General features: G+C 44.3%; 3 protein-coding genes across 13 annotated transcripts in view; 2 read left to right on the forward strand and 1 right to left on the reverse strand.

The window, feature by feature from the left end:
- Window positions 1-24: 24 nt before the first annotated feature.
- LOC6552302 (two pore potassium channel protein sup-9) lies at window positions 25-2,068 on the reverse strand. The gene is made up of 5 exons (XM_001980791.3): window positions 1,583-2,068; window positions 1,373-1,528; window positions 1,248-1,309; window positions 795-1,195; window positions 25-734 (listed from the first exon to the last, which is right to left on the reverse strand). The coding sequence occupies exons 1-5, from the start codon at window positions 1,710-1,712 to the stop codon at window positions 461-463; spliced, it is 1,023 nt and encodes a 340-aa protein (XP_001980827.1). The 5' UTR covers window positions 1,713-2,068; the 3' UTR covers window positions 25-460.
- A 158-nt stretch (window positions 2,069-2,226) lies between these two features.
- LOC6552301 (alpha-mannosidase 2) lies at window positions 2,227-7,039 on the forward strand. 2 transcript variants are annotated; one of them, XM_026983764.1, is made up of 5 exons: window positions 2,227-2,509; window positions 2,566-3,092; window positions 3,421-4,893; window positions 5,205-6,267; window positions 6,388-7,039. In XM_026983764.1, exons 1-5 carry the CDS (start codon window positions 2,396-2,398, stop codon window positions 6,535-6,537), a joined length of 3,327 nt encoding a protein of 1,108 aa, XP_026839565.1. In that variant the 5' UTR covers window positions 2,227-2,395; the 3' UTR covers window positions 6,538-7,039. The 2 variants fall into 2 exon arrangements, with proteins under 2 accessions (XP_026839565.1, XP_001980826.2); XM_001980790.3 differs by having other exon boundaries at window positions 2,228-2,509; window positions 2,563-3,092.
- Window positions 7,040-7,642: 603 nt separating this feature from the next.
- Window positions 7,643-17,403, forward strand: part of LOC6551874 (RNA-binding protein Nova-1) — a 31,834-nt gene continuing 22,073 nt past the window's right edge. For 2 of the 10 annotated variants that reach the window (XM_026984031.1, XM_026984033.1), the window contains exon 1: window positions 7,666-7,801. The gene's annotated coding sequence lies outside the window, so the exon portion shown is untranslated. Of the gene's footprint in view, window positions 7,962-9,349; window positions 9,957-17,403 lie in introns of those variants that run through there. The other 8 variants (XM_026984045.1, XM_026984047.1, XR_003408367.1 and 5 more) reach the window with 7 other exon arrangements.

Here is a 17,403-nt window from a genome sequence, read left to right on the forward strand (position 1 = left end):
CCCAAATTTCAGAAAACCCAGTTCTTTGGTTTTGAGCAAAAACTTTAATAGTACTTAGATAATCGAATATACAGCTAAAATTGGAGATGGGATGGATTTGGCGGTGCCTAAGAACCAATAGAGGATTCCAAGGCTTTTGACCAGATGATACGATTGATATTGACATGGATGTTGTGAAGTTTCCTCCTTTGTAAAGGGGTACATGTGTGTATAATGGGATGGGTCCATTATTCTTTCTGCAAAATGCGCCTTTTTAAGACATGTAACCTTGCTGTCCAAACTCCTATGTATTATAGCAAATATAATCGACCCATCCTGGTGTAAAAATCTACGTAGGGAAGGTTCGTCTAACAACCAAATTTTGGCGGCGGCTGGGTCTCTACAGGATTGTAAATACGATTTGGTGATCCATTGGCTCTGGCTCCTACAAGGAGGAGTCCCACAGCTGGCTGTACGGATATCAGACGGAGGCTCGCTTCAGGCACAAGGTGCTCTCGATGATGTCGGTGGGCTGGAAGTCCGGATCCACGAACTGCTCATGATTCAGGCACCTTGTGCCACCCATGCAGGTACAGGAACACAGAGAGGCTGTCTCATCGTTCTCAGTGGTGTAGTTGTTCTCCAGCAGCTTGCCATGCATATTGTACGTGGACTCATCATCAAAGGTCACCGGTTGGGCATTTCCGGCCAGGTTCTGGGCATCCTGCTCATCTCTCTTGGCATCCTCCGCTTGCCTGTGGATCGAGATCCATTAAATTTGATCCATTAAATTCCTGCACTAGAAATCGACTTACATGGTCATGAAGCGGAGCACCAACAAATTAATACTGGCGGCCACCACGGCCAAACCGAACAGGATGAAGACCAAGCTCAGCGCGACGTAACCAGGCTTATTAGTTAGAGCTTGATCGTTCTGCAATGCCACATAATCGCCGAAGCCAATTGTCGTCAAGGTGACGAAACAATAGTAGAAGCTATCGAAGTAGCTCCATCCCTCGTATCGGGAAAATACTGCAGCTCCAGTGGTGATTATTATGGAGGAGAGCATTCCGGTGGCCAACATCAGATTCATCTCGGTGGCATCCGTACAGCGGGCTCCACTGGCTCTCTTTGCCCGCCTTATAATCACTGATGCGAACTTATTGAGACGTTCTCCGATCGACTGGAACATGACCAGACCCAGAGGGATGCCCACCTATTGCGGGATATCTTAATAAGACTGGAAATTGGGATTGTAGCTTACTTACCATAGCATAGCCCATACAAAATGCTTTTCCCGGAATTGTGACTGGTGTGGAATGTCCATATCCTGAAGTAAATGATAGGAATATTAAATATTGAATACGAAGTATTTAATAGTTGTTCAAGTTACCTATCATAGCTAGTACAACCGTGCTGAAATAGAAAGCTCCAGCAAATTTCCATTGGGGTCCGGCCTTGTGAGGCTTATTTTCAATAATGACGATTTCCATCACACGAAAGTCCTCGTCAGTCACATTGTACTTTCTAACAAAGTTGTTTTTAACGGCTAAAATTAACTTCGTTAATACAAAAGTGGTTAACATTTCCATAAGCTTCTTACTCTGTAGAAAATCCCATCTCTTGGCCTCCGTTGGGGACTCCAGGGAATCGAAGACTGCGGCTCCAATTAAAAGATAGGTAAAAGTGCATACCACCAGGGAAAGGGTTCGGACATTCTGTCGCTTCATCATAAATGCCTTTCTTAATCTCAAATATCAGCTCTACTATGATTAATTAAAATTTTCTGCACAATGCGCCTTTTTTTATTCAGTTCAAGATGCTGCGTCTGACAAAATCGATAGTTGTCAGCAAAACAAACACACAGCATCCGCCAAAAATTGTTGATTTCGCTTACAGCAGCTCAGTAATAAAGAATTTTTCAAAGTTTAGCATTCTTTAAAAATGTAGGTATTTTTCTTTTATCAACTGCTTAAATTGCTTAACCGTTAATCTCAAAAAGATTGTGATATTACCGTTAGTTCCTCACAACAAACGCAACAGAGTTCGATGGAGTTGCCACTTGGCGGTAACTGTTAGCTCTGTTAACAGCTTTAATGCTATAATGCCATGATAACATTTGGATTTCATCTTTTATAATATGGACAAATATAAACATGAAATTGAATTTTTATTATAATTTTTGTTAATTACTTCAATATTTTTTCTTTTTCTAAGTCATCTTTACCGTTTAAAAGTTCACACAGTTTGCAGCGCCGATAACTTGACAGACTATCGATTTTCGGGAAAAGCAAACATATCGCCAGCTCTGATTTGTTTATGCTAAAAAAAACCACGCAAGTTCCAAGCGATTGGAGTGTTGCAGTTGGCTGCTGTGTCTCTGACGTCGACGTTTCCATGCTTAATTAACCGGAAAATGTTGCGAATACGTCGGCGCTTCGCCTTGGTAATTTGCTCTGGCTGCCTGCTGGTGTTCCTCAGCCTGTATATAATCCTCAACTTTGCGGCGCCGGCAGCCACCCAGATAAAGGTAAATAAATGCTTCTAAATCAATTCGAATGTATAACAAATTTTCTATTTTAGCAGCCTAACTATGAGAACATAGAGAACAAGCTACAGGAGCTGGAAAATGGTTTGCAGGAGCACGGGGAGGAGATGCGGAATCTTAGGGCGCGTCTGGCCAAAACATCCAACCGTGACGATCCAATAAGACCTCCACACAAAGTGGCCCGATCCCCGAGTCCAGGACAATGCCAGGATGTGGTCCAGGACGTGCCCAATGTGGAGGTACAGATGCTGGAGCTATACGATCGCATGTCCTTCAAGGACATCGATGGAGGCGTGTGGAAACAGGGCTGGAACATTAAGTACGATCCACTGAAGTACAATGCCCATCACAAACTGAAAGTCTTCGTGGTGCCGCACTCGCACAACGATCCTGGATGGATTCAGACGTTCGAGGACTACTATCAGCACGATACCAAGCACATCCTATCCAATGCGCTCCGGCATCTGCATGAAAATCCCGAGATGAAGTTCATCTGGGCGGAGATCTCATACTTCGCTCGATTTTATCACGATTTGGGCGAGAACAAAAAACTGCAAATGAAGTCGTAAGCATCTTTATTATATTGATACAATTATGAAAACCGGTAGTTTATCTACAAAACAAAGTGCATAGGCTTTTCGCTATTGTATGCTTTAAACTTTACACAGGTGTTTTGTGTAGCAATTACTACGTTATTGCGCTAAAACCGTTTAGATAAACAGAGTGCATTGTCACGAGTTGCTTGTTTTCCGAAACAGCGTGGTACTTATCTTCATATTATATATAACCCAAAGCAGTAAACATTTAAATTGGGGAATAGCAAGCGATAAGCTTGTGACTGCCAAGGTTTAGGATTATTCATTATTATTAATCATTTATTTATATATTTGCAGCATTGTGAAGAATGGACAGTTGGAATTTGTGACTGGAGGATGGGTAATGCCGGATGAGGCCAACTCCCACTGGAGAAACGTCCTGCTGCAGTTGACAGAAGGCCAAACCTGGCTGAAGCAATTCATGAATGTTACACCCACTGCCTCCTGGGCCATCGATCCCTTCGGACACAGTCCCACTATGCCGTATATTCTGCAGAAGAGTGGCTTTAAGAATTTGCTTATCCAGAGGACGCACTATTCGGTGAAGAAAGAATTGGCCCAACAGCGCCAGCTTGAGTTCCTTTGGCGGCAAATCTGGGATAACAAAGGGGACACAGCCCTTTTCACCCACATGATGCCCTTCTACTCGTACGACATTCCTCACACCTGTGGTCCGGATCCCAAGGTGTGCTGTCAGTTCGATTTCAAGCGAATGGGCCCCTTTGGCTTGAGCTGTCCGTGGAAGGTTCCACCTCGTGCAATCAGTGATCAAAATGTTGCAGCACGTTCAGATCTGCTGGTTGATCAGTGGAAGAAAAAGGCAGAGCTATATCGCACGAACGTCCTTCTGATTCCGTTGGGCGACGACTTCCGTTTCAAGCAGAACACCGAGTGGGATGTGCAGCGCGTGAACTACGAAAGGCTGTTTGACCACATCAACAGCCAGGCGCACTTCAATGTCCAGGCGCAGTTCGGCACATTGCAGGAATATTTCGATGCTGTGCACCAGGCGGAAAGGGCAGGCCAAGCCGAGTTTCCCACACTGAGCGGCGACTTTTTCACGTATGCCGATCGATCGGATAACTATTGGAGTGGCTACTACACATCTCGCCCGTATCATAAACGCATGGATCGCGTTCTGATGCACTATGTACGTGCAGCAGAAATGCTCTCTGCCTGGCACTCCTGGGACGGCATGGCCCGCATCGAGGAGCGTCTGGAGCAGGCCCGCAGGGAATTGTCATTGTTCCAGCACCACGACGGTATAACTGGCACTGCTAAGACGCACGTGGTCCTCGATTACGAGCAACGCATGCAGGAAGCGTTGAAAGCGTGTCAAATGGTAATGCAACAGTCGGTCTACCGTCTGCTGACAAAGCCGTCCATCTATAGTCCGGACTTCAGTTTCTCGTACTTTACGTTGGACGACTCCCGCTGGCCAGGATCTGGTGTGGAGGACAGTCGAACCACCATAATACTAGGCGAGGATATACTGCCCTCCAAGCATGTGGTGATGCACAACACCCTGCCCCACTGGCGGGAGCAGCTGGTGGACTTTTATGTATCCAGTCCGTTTGTAAGTGTTACCGACTTGGCAAACAATCCGGTGGAGGCACAGGTGTCCCCCGTGTGGAGCTGGCATCACGACACACTCACAAAGACTATCCATCCACAAGGCTCCACCACCAAGTACCGCATCATCTTCAAGGCTCGGGTGCCGCCAATGGGTCTGGCCACCTACGTTTTAACCATCTCCGATTCCAAGCCAGAGTGAGTAGCAGTTAAAACATTACCCATTCTTTCCGTACTTGATGTATTATTTGTACATTTTTTAAATGATTTGACTCGCTTCTTCCATGTTTCCATGTTTCGCTTCAATCTTTTCTTAAATAATTACACGTTATATTTATTGTCGGACGGACGGTTAGGTACTCTTTAAGTGTGTTTCAGTGTTATAGCTAATGACTGACACACATTAACACAATATTTCAAACTGTTTGATGTCATTCCATTAACCAGACGCCTAGATTGTTTTTAATTATTTATTTTTACTTTTTTCTATACGCATTTCAATGTTACAGGCACACCTCTTATGCATCGAATCTCCTGCTCCGTAAAAACCCTACTTCCGTACCATTGGGTCTATATCCGGAAGATATAAAGTTCAGTGATCCTCGAGAGATCTCATTGCGGGTTGGTAACGGACCCACCCTGGCATTTTCGGAGCACGGCCTTCTTAAGTCCATCCAGCTCACCCAGGATAGCCCGCACGTGCCGGTGCATTTCAAGTTCCTCAAGTATGGCGTTCGATCGCATGGCGATAGATCCGGTGCCTATCTGTTCCTGCCCAATGGACCGGCGTCGCCAGTCGAGCTTGGTCAACCAGTGGTCCTGGTGACCAAGGGCAAATTGGAGTCGTCCGTGAGCGTGGGACTTCCGAGTGTGGTGCACCAGACGATAATGCGCGGTGGAGCACCTGAGATTCGCAATTTGGTGGACATTGGCTCACTGGACAACACGGAGATCGTGATGCGCTTGGAGACGCATATCGACAGTGGCGACATCTTCTACACGGATCTCAATGGACTACAATTCATCAAGAGGCGGCGTTTGGACAAACTACCTCTGCAGGCCAACTATTATCCCATACCCTCCGGCATGTTCATCGAGGACGCCAATATGCGACTCACTCTCCTCACGGGTCAACCGCTGGGTGGATCTTCCCTGGCTTCCGGCGAGCTGGAGATTATGCAGGATCGACGTTTGGCCAACGATGATGAACGCGGTCTGGGACAGGGTGTTTTGGACAACAGGCCGGTGCTGCATATTTATCGCCTGGTGCTGGAGAGGATTAACAAGTGTGTCCGACCGTCAGAGCTTCATCCTTCCGGTTATTTGACAAGTGCCGCTCACAAAGCTTCACAATCACTGCTGGACCCACTGGACAAGTTGATATTCGCTGAAAATGAGTGGATCGGGGCACAGGGACAGTTTGGCGGCGATCATCCTTCGGCTCGTGAGGATCTCGATGTTTCGGTGATGCGACGCTTAACCAAGAGCTCCGCCAAAACCCAGAGAGTAGGCTATGTTCTACACCGCACCAATCTGATGCAATGCGGCAATACAGAGGAGCACGCACAGAAGGTAAGCTGTTTAGATATTAGTAGTTTTCTACATTACTATAAAAGAAAGTATAAGTATGATTTCTGTATATGTAAATAACGATATTGCTTGACTAATTGTTCGTCTTTATTCATTTCCCAGCTGGATGTGTGCCACCTGCTGCCGAATGTGGCGAGATGCGAGCGCACGACGCTGACCTTCCTGCAGAATTTGGAGCACTTGGATGGCATGGTGGCGCCGGATGTGTGCCCCATGGAAACTGCCGCTTATGTGAGCAGTCACGCAAGCTGATCGCAACGTGTTCTGGCACAGTATACAGCAGACAGTGAAGCCAAGCGACCATCTCACAACCTATGAATCTCGGACGCTTATCCACAGCAATACAGGCAATCTTCGTTTAATGTTCGACTCAAGCACTGACTGCACCGAAAGACGTAATGCGTAATCCATACTACGTATCATTTATTTATTCAAACTTCCACACGAGGGTTTGGAAACTCAATCCTATGACGCAGCGGTGTATTTTTCGCACCCCCCGTGTAACTATACGTTTTACTCTGTTTCCCCTAGGTTTTACGTTTTTTGTGATATCCATTCAGTCCCACAGCAAGCAATACATGTCTGCATTCGATTTCCCCAATGGGGCATTGCCTATAACAATGAATCGTAACTATAACTAACGTTTAACTGTAAAGTAGGCTTAGTGATAATGACGCAACTGCAACTGCAATGATATTAATCTCGATGTTTGTTTTTTACAAATTGAATAAAATTGAGTCTCATTTAGAATCGACTTTTACGTGCTATTCTAAACTAAAAACATAACGATTGTGTTTTCCAAAATGGAAAGGATTCTAATTAAAATTCAGATTGAAATTCAACTTTTTAGGTAAGTTATGTTGGCATTTTCAATGAATACTAATACTGATTATGTTTAATAGCCATATTAATTCGCTTAAATTATCTCAAAAAACTTATGTTTTTGTATCCAATTTTTTTTTTAAATATGTTTTAAACTATACATAAACTATACTTTAAATGTTAGTAAATCGTTGAACATTCTGAATTAGTGTGGACTGTGGATTATGAAACGGGCTTTTGAGATGACAAATTAAAGCCATAATCATGAGTTATAGTTTTAGTGGTTGAAAAACAGAGTGCAATCTTATCAGCTCCAGGCGGGGTACTGTTATTGCCAGAATGACCTACAGAGATAGAGATACTCAGAGACAGAGAGAAAATGCACAATGGAAATGGAAATCCGGATTGAGCGTAAAGTGGTTGTTTTGGAGAGCATTGCGCAGTGAGCTCTCTTCAAAATCCGAAACGGGCAACGAAAGCAAAACTGAATCCGAATCGGAATCCGAATTTGTATTTGTATCTGTGAGATGCTCTTTCCCTCTCTCGCTCTCTTCAGCGACGACCATCGGAATTTTTCTATACAGAAGCAGAAATCTCAGCCAGCTCGCTGTTTTCAAGTTTTGAATCCGTATTTCAGTTCAGTTGGATTCAGTCACAGAGTCAGAGCGTCAGATTCAGATCATCGTGGTCGCCAGTGAGTTTGTTTATATGTTTGTTGCTGCCTGTGTGTTTGCTTGTCAAGTTCTGCAACAAAAACAAGGCATCTAAACAAAAGTGGTTCAAAACAATTACGAGGAATAAAATCCAACTAAAACGAATCAAATAGAAACACAAAGTGTCGCTGAAATCGCAGAGTAACTGCAGCTCTAGTTGTCATTGTTGTTGTTGTTGTTTAAGGCGGACTGGAATTTAATTAAATTAAATGAAGTACGAATGTGTGCGTGAGTGTGTGTGTGTGTCTAAGCTGCGTTCTTGAGTTGTTCTTGTTCTAAGTTCTTTTTTTCGTGGCGTGTATCTGTGTGCGCGTGTCGTGTGCTGGTGTGCGTGTGCTTTTTGTGAACTACGTTTTGTTTCAATGCCAAAAAAAAGTATCTATGCCCTGGCATGTGCTCTCTCTCCATCTCTCTCTTTCGCTCGCTCAAGCTGGTTACATAAATACTGGTAGAAGAAGAGGAAGAGCAGGAGGAGCAGGCGACGGCAAACAGAAATTGAAATACAAATTCAATTAACACCTGAAAACGAAAAGCCAACTGGAACGCAAACGTCTGATTGGATAAGGAAAATAGAAAACGGGCAAACATGTGTTTGAATTTCCAACCGATTTGCTTCTTCCCACTCCTATGAAATGCTCAAAAGCAAAGCTCCTTGAAAGAGTAGGTAATAGAAGAATGTGGAAAAGAGCAGCAGAACCAGAACGAGAACACCAAAAAAAACGAAATTAACGACGTCACATAAAAGTGTGTCAAAGCAGCAAGCAGCTCACGCATACCAGCGTGCTGCCAATTTGTATCTGTGTGAAGCTTTAGCGCTCTCTCCCTCTCTCGCACCGTCCCTCTCATTCGCTGATAAAACGCAACGCACACAGCGCGTATACATAATTTATATATTTATTTAAATGTTTTTCGTTTGCTCGCTTCGAACAACGAGTTTTTCTCGTTATTCTAAGACTGCCCCCCTTTTATTTCTCGCTCCATCTAGCGATTTGGGCTCTTTTCTACATACGGACGGCATTGCTCAATTATTATGTCATAAAAACATTTTGAATGGCAAATGTGCGATAGAAGTTCAATTCGTTCAAGGCGTTATATTATTTTCCCAAGCTTTGCCTTTTTGGCGCAGAAGGAAATGCAAAAGTTATAGCTGCTGCTGCTGCCTTGCGTGTGTTTGTGTGCAGGAACGTGCAGCAATTTTCCAACGTTTGCATGAAAAACCTAGTGCCCTAATAAGCGAAACGCGAGAGAGGAAAGCCCAGAGCGCGAGAGCGAGAGCGAAGCAGAAGCAGTTTTCCCGCATTCGAATTTAAAAATCAATGTAGAAAATGCAAAGCGGACAAAGAAAACACGCACGCAAACACACACACACACGCACACACAGATTCCCGAGTCCGAATGTTAGATAGAAATGTGATCGGACGGGCACGTGTACGTGGCACACAGATACAAAAGAGCGCCAGAGAGAGAGAGAGGTTGAGAGAGAGCGCGAGAGCGCGAGAGAGCAGAGTGGAAAAGTGTTTCATTTTCAGCTGCTCGCAGAAAAGGCAAACTTGTCGTTAGAATCAAAAAAAGCACGCTGAGACAAAGACGCGCACGAAAACTGAACGGAAAAACGGAAAAGGCAAAGGCGGATGAAGCAGCGCAAAAGGGGAAGCGTAAGCAGGCGCTAAATATTTTTAAAATATATACATATAAAGAACTTTGCGCTTCGCTTCGGTAATATTTGTATGTGCCTGTGTGTGTAATTGTTATAAATAAAAACGCCAGCAACAACAACAACAACAACAGCAGCAACAGCAACAAAAGCAGCTGAGCCCGAAATGTAAAAAACCCACAATAAATTAACAGAATCAATTCAGGATCCACTACAACAACAACAACAACAACAACAGCAAAAACCACTGTCGCGTCTCCAAATGAAACAATAATTGAATAATTGAATTACGCAAATAACGAAGAAAAAGCAAAAGGAAAAGCGAAAAACGAGTAAAAATTAAAAAGTAATCAAGTTTAAAACTAATTCGTAAAGCTGTGTGCTGCGTAAGCCAGTCAGCGCTTAAAGTACCATATATAGTTGTTCTTATCTATACCCACACTCAATTAATTGCAGCTGAATGCACGACTCCTTGCAGAAAGGTGAATATATTTCAAACTAGTCATAAGATCTTGGATTAAGCTTAGTTTAGCATAAGGCAGGTGCAAGTTGTGCTACTCTGCAGTCAGAATTCTCTAATGCAGAACGGGAAGTTACCGTTTGCTTGGTTATCTGCAGAAATTTGTATCTTTCACATTGCAAGTATTCGTATTTATGCTTTATGAGGAAATACGCCAAAATCTTACTTAAACGTCTACTCCTTGTTGAATGATTCAAATTATTTAACTTGTTTAATCTTTGGTTGACTCATTGACAATGTCTAAGTAAATACTTATTCAGCTCATGAAAGCTTGTTCAGAATTTGCCGAATTTCGACCGCGTTCAAACATTAAAGTTTCCCCTTTTTGCGCAATCGAATGAAATTGCTTTGGAGCATATTTACGCGGAATGCGAATGCCTTTATTCCTCCTATTCCCACATGGGTATGAATATGTACTACTGATTGACCGATCTCTCTCTCTGTTTTTTCCTTCCACATCTCTCGTTTCGTTCTCTCCATCTGCATTTGGCATGCTAATCAAAGTTGTAGCTCATCTCCACCTTCCTTCCCCCCGCCCACCGCCCTTTGCGTTTATCTGCTCATCAATTTGCTCGTTTCATAGCCTAACCCGACACTTGATTCTAGTTTTTTTCTTTCTACCCAGCTGCTGTTAAATGCAAATAGGCATTAAATTGTCCGCTTGTCTGTCGTTTCGTTTCATTTGCATTCACACCGCCGACCTCTCTCACATCGCCCAACCCCCTTTTCCACGCCCCCCATTCGGACGCCCCCGTTGCGCAATTCGGTGGGGCAGCTCGTATGTGGGTTAAACTGCTGCTACGGCTGCTGTTGCTGCACCACTGGCATAGCTACAGAAAACAGAAACGGAGAAAGGAGGTGGCAAAGGAGAAGGAGGAGGAGGAGGTGCACTGCACAGAGAGAAATAATAGTGCGGTGAATACACCGCAGCTTCTACAGTAATATGTTCAATCAGCTGATCCAAGCTCAATGCTGCCAAAAGTGCAGTGTGCACGCAGCATGCTAGAAATGAGGTCACTCTAAAAAGCACGTACATATAACGGCTGTTTGATCTTTGGTCCTGGAATCTTCAAATCGATTAAAGTGAACATTTTAATTTGTGATTAGTTATTGATCCATTGATCCAAATATGAGATCCCTTTTTTCTCGGTGCAAAATGTGCAGGGGGACACAAAATAACTGGGAAAAATTAAGCCAAAACGAAACGAGAAAAAGGTTTATGTAAACAAGCATACACACACTTACCCACACACGCACACATGCAATCGCTGAGGGCCGTGTTCATGCAAAAGGCACGAAACTGCTGTTAACCTATTTGCCGTAATGGTTACGGCGGTGATTTCGACCCGGAGACTCTCTCGGCTCGGCTAATAAGCCGAGAGTCCGAGCCCCATTTTGGAGTCGATTAGGGCCCCCACGGCCCCTCCCCGCCCATCAAACTGAAATTACAACTGAAGTGCAAAACTGCAAACTCGGCGGTAAACTAAAGTGCTCGATGTTCTGGGAAATTTTCTAAGCCCCGAATTGGGTTCGTAATAAATGGTTGAATGAATAAGTTGAATGAATGAATCACTTGAGGATCAGAGCAGCGCGACGCAGTAATTTCTAGGGGTTGAAACTGTGGTCACCACAAGTTTTCCATATGGAAGCTGGCGACCAAACGACTTCTTCAATTTCGGGGTGTTCTATCCGAAGTTTCGCTTGGCATTGTCGGGGGCTTCCATTTTATGGTATTGTACACTAAAATAGAAGCCACATTCGCTTACAGTCTGCGTCATGCGACTAGTTCCGGCTTAACAGCATCTTGGATTTCAAGTAGCTTAAAAATTGTTTATTTTCAGACTGCTAAGTATTTTTTTTGTAATATTTTTTGTATTCTCATTGACGTGGAATATAATGATAGCCAGTCATTTTAATGAAGAAGAATCCCAACTTTTGTGTATAATACTTATAATTAATTGAAGCTAAAAGCACTTTAATGACATGATTGAAGTTGCATTTTGATAGCCAAATATGAATACTCTTTTCTGCGCCACCCAGAGCCTCGTTAGGTCTCCAATTATTCCTGTTATTAATAAAGCTAATGGGCTCTGACCTGTTGTTTGGCTTTCGATAATCTCTAATCCACCTGGAAAGCCAGCCCCAACCCAACGACCTTGCCGCGCCATGTCCATAAATATTCAACGAATTTTTAATTGCAACCAATGCTCGTGGATACCGCTTCGCAGACTATCGACTAGGCGGTAATTGCCGCCTCAGTTAATTGGCTGCATCAATTGGAAGCCATTGGAGCCATGAAACAACAAACGGCGAACGGCGAACAGCAATTACAATTACCCATCCATCGACTTTGATGCCGTTCAAGTTCACAGCGCGTCATCGAATGAAAACAAAAAAGCTGCCATCACAAATTACTTGCATTTGTAATAATGGAAAAAATGCATGTTTGCTCGGGCTTACTCGTTCAATTGAATTACTGTTAATGAAAAGTAGCTGCCAAAGTGACGTAACAATTTCTGGGCAGCAAAATGAGCAGGGCAAAAGCAAAAAAAAAACAAAAACAGTCAGAAACAAGCGTCAGCAATAAGCAAAAACAAAGGCGGGCTAACAATAACAATAAGCCATAATCTAAAAGAATTTGCTGCCAACCAAAATACATAATAGCCATAATCGGAATCCGAAAGAAGCCGAGAGAGAGGCAAATAGGGCAGAGAAAGAGACGGCGTGTGGCACATACATTTCTGCAGGTGAGGATAGCAAAGCGATGTGCATTCCTCAAGCGAAACCGTGTTGTCGTCGCCAGGGATGCGTTGTATCTAGGTGGACTCGTACCAAGTTGTTATTTATTTACCTAGGCACTTTTGTTAGCCAGATATAAGAAATGCCCAGCTTCGGAATAAGAAAACATAACTTGTGGGTAAAGTTTTTGGTTCGACTAAAACTAACTTTTCTAAAAGCGACTCTCAAGAATTCGCGTCTCTTTTACGGACTATGTCTTAGGTAATCAAACTGATATCCGTAGCATCTCTGATTCTGCTTCATGTTGGCTGTAGCTGTTGCTGTTGTCGCTGCAACATTTGTACAAATTGGTTTAAAGGGTGGAAAGGGCCGAATGAATTACAATTTCGCCTGCCAGCATCGATTCTGGCTAAATTGGGACGCTGTTTGTCGCCGTCTCTTATTCCGCTCTGCAGCTATCTCTTTCGGCCACTCTGGCTGCCAAAAGAGCTTCTGCCATTTCTTCTGCCCTAGCTGCAAACTGAAAACAGAAAACTGAAAACTGAAAACCGTTGTTGGCCTGGCCAAGTGCAGCAGCAGTAGTTGTACAAAAACTGTCGCCTGGCTCGCCGACAACTGGGGCAATTTTTAATTAAAATGCCAGAAATAAAGCACTACGACAAATATTTGTTTCATTGTCAGCTAGGGTTGTCAAGTAATTTGATTTAATATTTCACTTTGACTTGTGCCATATTGAAAATGAAAAGTAATCACAGATGCTGTCGTTGACTCGAGGCCAAAAAACAAGATCTTCTATATATATACTTGTTTTCCTTAAATCATTTTTGTCAATTTTAAAAGAGATGTGACGAAACCTAGAACTCATCAACAAATTGCTATAGTGCTATAGTACAGTAGGTTAAGTACACAGCAGTTCTATTTGATCTGTCATATTCCGAAACAATCAGATTAATCAAGTTAAGTATGGTGTCCTGACATTTCTGCATTTGGGGCATTAATTATTCGAGGATTGTTTCGATTTTCCAATTTCACCGAACGTGGTTTACTAGATGGCGAAACCATTGGCACGTTTATGGCCGCTATCCAGGCAACCGAAGCACCAGGTCAGAACACTTGAGCATGCCTGAGGAACCGGGGGCGGAATTTAGGATTGACGGAGGAGGGGATTCTCGAGCATCGACAATCCGCCCATCGACCTGCTCACTTGTTTACTTCGACTTGCCGCAAGTTCTTTGTGTTTGAGTTAGTCGTTTGTGGCGTTGTTGCTGTTGCCGCTGCTGCCTGGCTGTCGTGTTGCCATTTGACTGCCTTCGCCTTTATTTATGGATAATTCATAGACGCACCTTGGCTGAGGCACCTGCAAACACGAATTCGATTTGATTGGAATCGCTGGTGCTGGTGCTGCTGCTGGTGGCACTACTATTGCTACTGGCCCCTTTTTTCCCCAAACCCCAAACCGTATTGACGAGCGACCTAGCGACATAGTTTCGCAGTTTGGCTTCGCTGCCCCCAAGTAATTTACATATAGACCCACACACAGATACACTCGCACTAGCTGCATGTCTGTCGTACACATTGGTGGTGGTGGTGGTGCTGCTGTCTCTTGGCCTAATTGTGAGCTTTTGATTTTGTTTTCATGGGAAGCCCCGGCATTCGCCGTTTCGTTCATGTCTCTCTGCGGATTTCGCTTGGCTCAGCATTGGGGCTCTTGCCCATTGCATATTTTCCCCACCTTGGATGGATTGGTTCGTTTTTTTTTGCTCTCCAACATACATATGCACTGTATGTGTACGCTGGTGTGCATGTACATGCTCATAGGGCCCATAGCCATCCATAGTTTGTTGTATTTATATTTGGCCATATTACGTTGCTTAACCTTCACCCATTTATGCCACGAAAACATCACACAGAAAGCACGAGAGGAAAAATGAAAGAAGCCATGGGGAAAAGCGCAGCATTTTTGGAGTATATGGCCATGCCATTCGCATACTTGGTGTACAGACGACTGTATATTTATATGCACTTTTCATAAATATAAAGGTGAAGAGCTGAATAAATTCATATTTTTAGACAGCTGCTTTTTAGATAGCTGCTGCATTTAATGGTAGCTGGGTAGCGCTGGGCCCGGAACACGCTGCGTATACGCAACGTGGTGGCGACTCCATTATGCAACGCACATAATCAGCGCTAATGTGAAATTCTAATTTCATTTGCTGTACTCATTAATAATTATAATTACGCTGGCTGGCAGCCGCAGCAGAAACCAACAAGCGGCTAAAGCACAAAAAAACCACCAGCTGTGCTTCCTCCAGCTTTAACTCCTTCCTGATTTTCTGTTGACTCGACACAAATAGGCGTTCTCGTCTGATATTTATAACAAACACACGCAGCACACATCATGAACTATCATACATATCATATATGGGCTAAACAAAAGAGGGAACTCTGAGCCGAGTCAACGAAATCTAAAGCCCAAATCCGAAGCAGCTTACTTCCCTCGACTAAAACAGGCGAACACTTAAGTGGTCGAAGATTTAATACCCTTGAAGTGCTGAGGACGAGGCGCAGAGGACGAGTGTTAAGAGATCATATATCATATAATTTCTTACGAAACACTTTCCATTTATACCCTAATGTAAATGTAATCGCTCCTGAGTAACTAGTGACTTCTTAGCGTTTTATTTATTATTTAAGGACAGGAATTTAGATTGAGCTTTTATTTTGATCATTATTCCATTCGCTTTTTTTTCTGTGCAGCATGAGTGGCAAGCGCAGTGACATCCAGAAGCTACCCTTAAAAAATGTGGCTCGTAAAAGCCCAAATATGGGTTGCCTTGATGGTTGCTCTGGGCTCTGGGATGTGGGGTTTTGGGGATGGGGGTCTGGCTCGCAATGAGCATAAATTATGCGCACAAAGGCAAGACGCTGGAGGAGGAACTGGTGGAACTGGGGGCTGGGGGACTGGCGCTTCCTGGCGGGGGCTTTTCAGGCAAACACTCGTCGCCGTACTATGCCACTCGGTTACTTTGTCAGCTTGCACAGACAACTGAGGTCCTGCTTATGTTTGTCGGCCAACAATGGGTAACCCTTTTTTTGCCTGGATATACCACCTCTCATGGTACCCGGTCCCTGGTCCGTTGGTCCCTTTTTCGATCCGCATCCTGGGGGTCAGTGGGCGGCCTTTTCGTATCGCGTGCCTCGTTATTGATTTTCGCTTTCATTTTTCATGTGGCATGCGACGGGCAACAGGAAGAACGAGCGGAGCAACAACCAATAATTGAACGCCTGCCTCGCCGCTTACATATGCGGCAAAAGTTTTTCCCCATTTTATATTCGACGAGTGGGATAAACGCACCGAAAACTACTGGACAGGGGCAAGCATAGGGGCGAAAGCACATTTGACAGAAGACTACAGCCAAGTCGACTCATCCGAAAACGTGCCGCCAAAGTCAATGAGGTCGCACCTCGCCCAGTTCACCCACTTCGACGACCTCCTGCCCTCCTCGTCCGCCTGTGTTTTTCTTTCTGGCCCGAAGCATTCAGCTTTCAGTTCACATCAGCCTCTCATCCGCGGCGTCCTCATTCACATTTGCCAGTTGGTTAAATATGCGTCGTGTTTACCTTTTTGCCAGCAAATGTCCTTGCCGGCGGCTTTAAAGTCCTGCTGTGCTCATAATAAAGTCTGGCTACAAGGAGTTGGCCTCCTTGCCTTCCCCCTCTTTTATGGCTTATGACATTTGCGCTTTTGTTGTATTTGCATTCGTGTTGCTGTTGCCTTCATTTCGCCTCCTTTGTCAACTTCCGCTAATGCTAAGTCCCACCATCCGAGTGCCACGCCCCCTGCCTACGCTTTCCGCTGAGAGCGGGGGCGTAACAAAAAGCCCAGTGACTCCAGTGAGTCCGGAGTCCCGAGCCCCGAGTCCGGAATCCGGACAGTTATCAACTGCCAGGCTGACCCACACTCGCCAGTTATCCGCACTTAGCCTGCACCATTGTTCATTTGATTTTATTTTAGTTGCCCCATTTTTCGGTGCTTTCCGGGTGGATGTTCTCCTGCCCCGATTCCTCTATATACATACGTATACCCGTGCACCCGTATACCTTTTCCTGGCCCACTGTGTGCTGTTGTCAAGCCATTTGGGCTGCCTGCAATTATGAATTTGGGGCAATTGTTCGGTGTGCGCTCGGATGGCTACACGGCGGCTTTGATTTGGGCAAAGAGTTGCCCGGCATGATTAGGGGATTTATTTCTAAAGGACTTGTCCAGTGGCTTAGATTATGCCGAATAGATATGCCCTTTATGTGTACGGCTGGACAAGTGAACAATCAACCGATTTGAGTGACATATCGTTTTATCGGATGACACCTTTGCTGATCGATGAGCACATATCACTTGGATTGCATCCCTATGACAAGTGACATTGGGTACACTCATTACGGCTAAAAACCACGCTAAGTTGCCAACTGTGAGCTTAGCATTTCGAAATCCAGAATTTAGTCACGATTCAAACAGGTTCTGTTTACGAATGAGTCACCATTTTGGATCTCCACTTGTCGTGGGCGATCGCACACCCCCTTTTACTCTCCGCTCTCGAGGCCATTACTCACCTACTTTGTGGATATATCTATTATTCTACCTTTTCCTCGGCGTGGAAAAGTGTTTTCCAAAG

The sequence above is a fragment of the Drosophila erecta genome, unplaced genomic scaffold (genome assembly GCF_003286155.1).
Source record: "Drosophila erecta strain 14021-0224.00,06,07 unplaced genomic scaffold, DereRS2 tig00000000-arrow-pilon, whole genome shotgun sequence".
NCBI classification, from domain to species: domain Eukaryota; kingdom Metazoa; phylum Arthropoda; class Insecta; order Diptera; family Drosophilidae; genus Drosophila; species Drosophila erecta.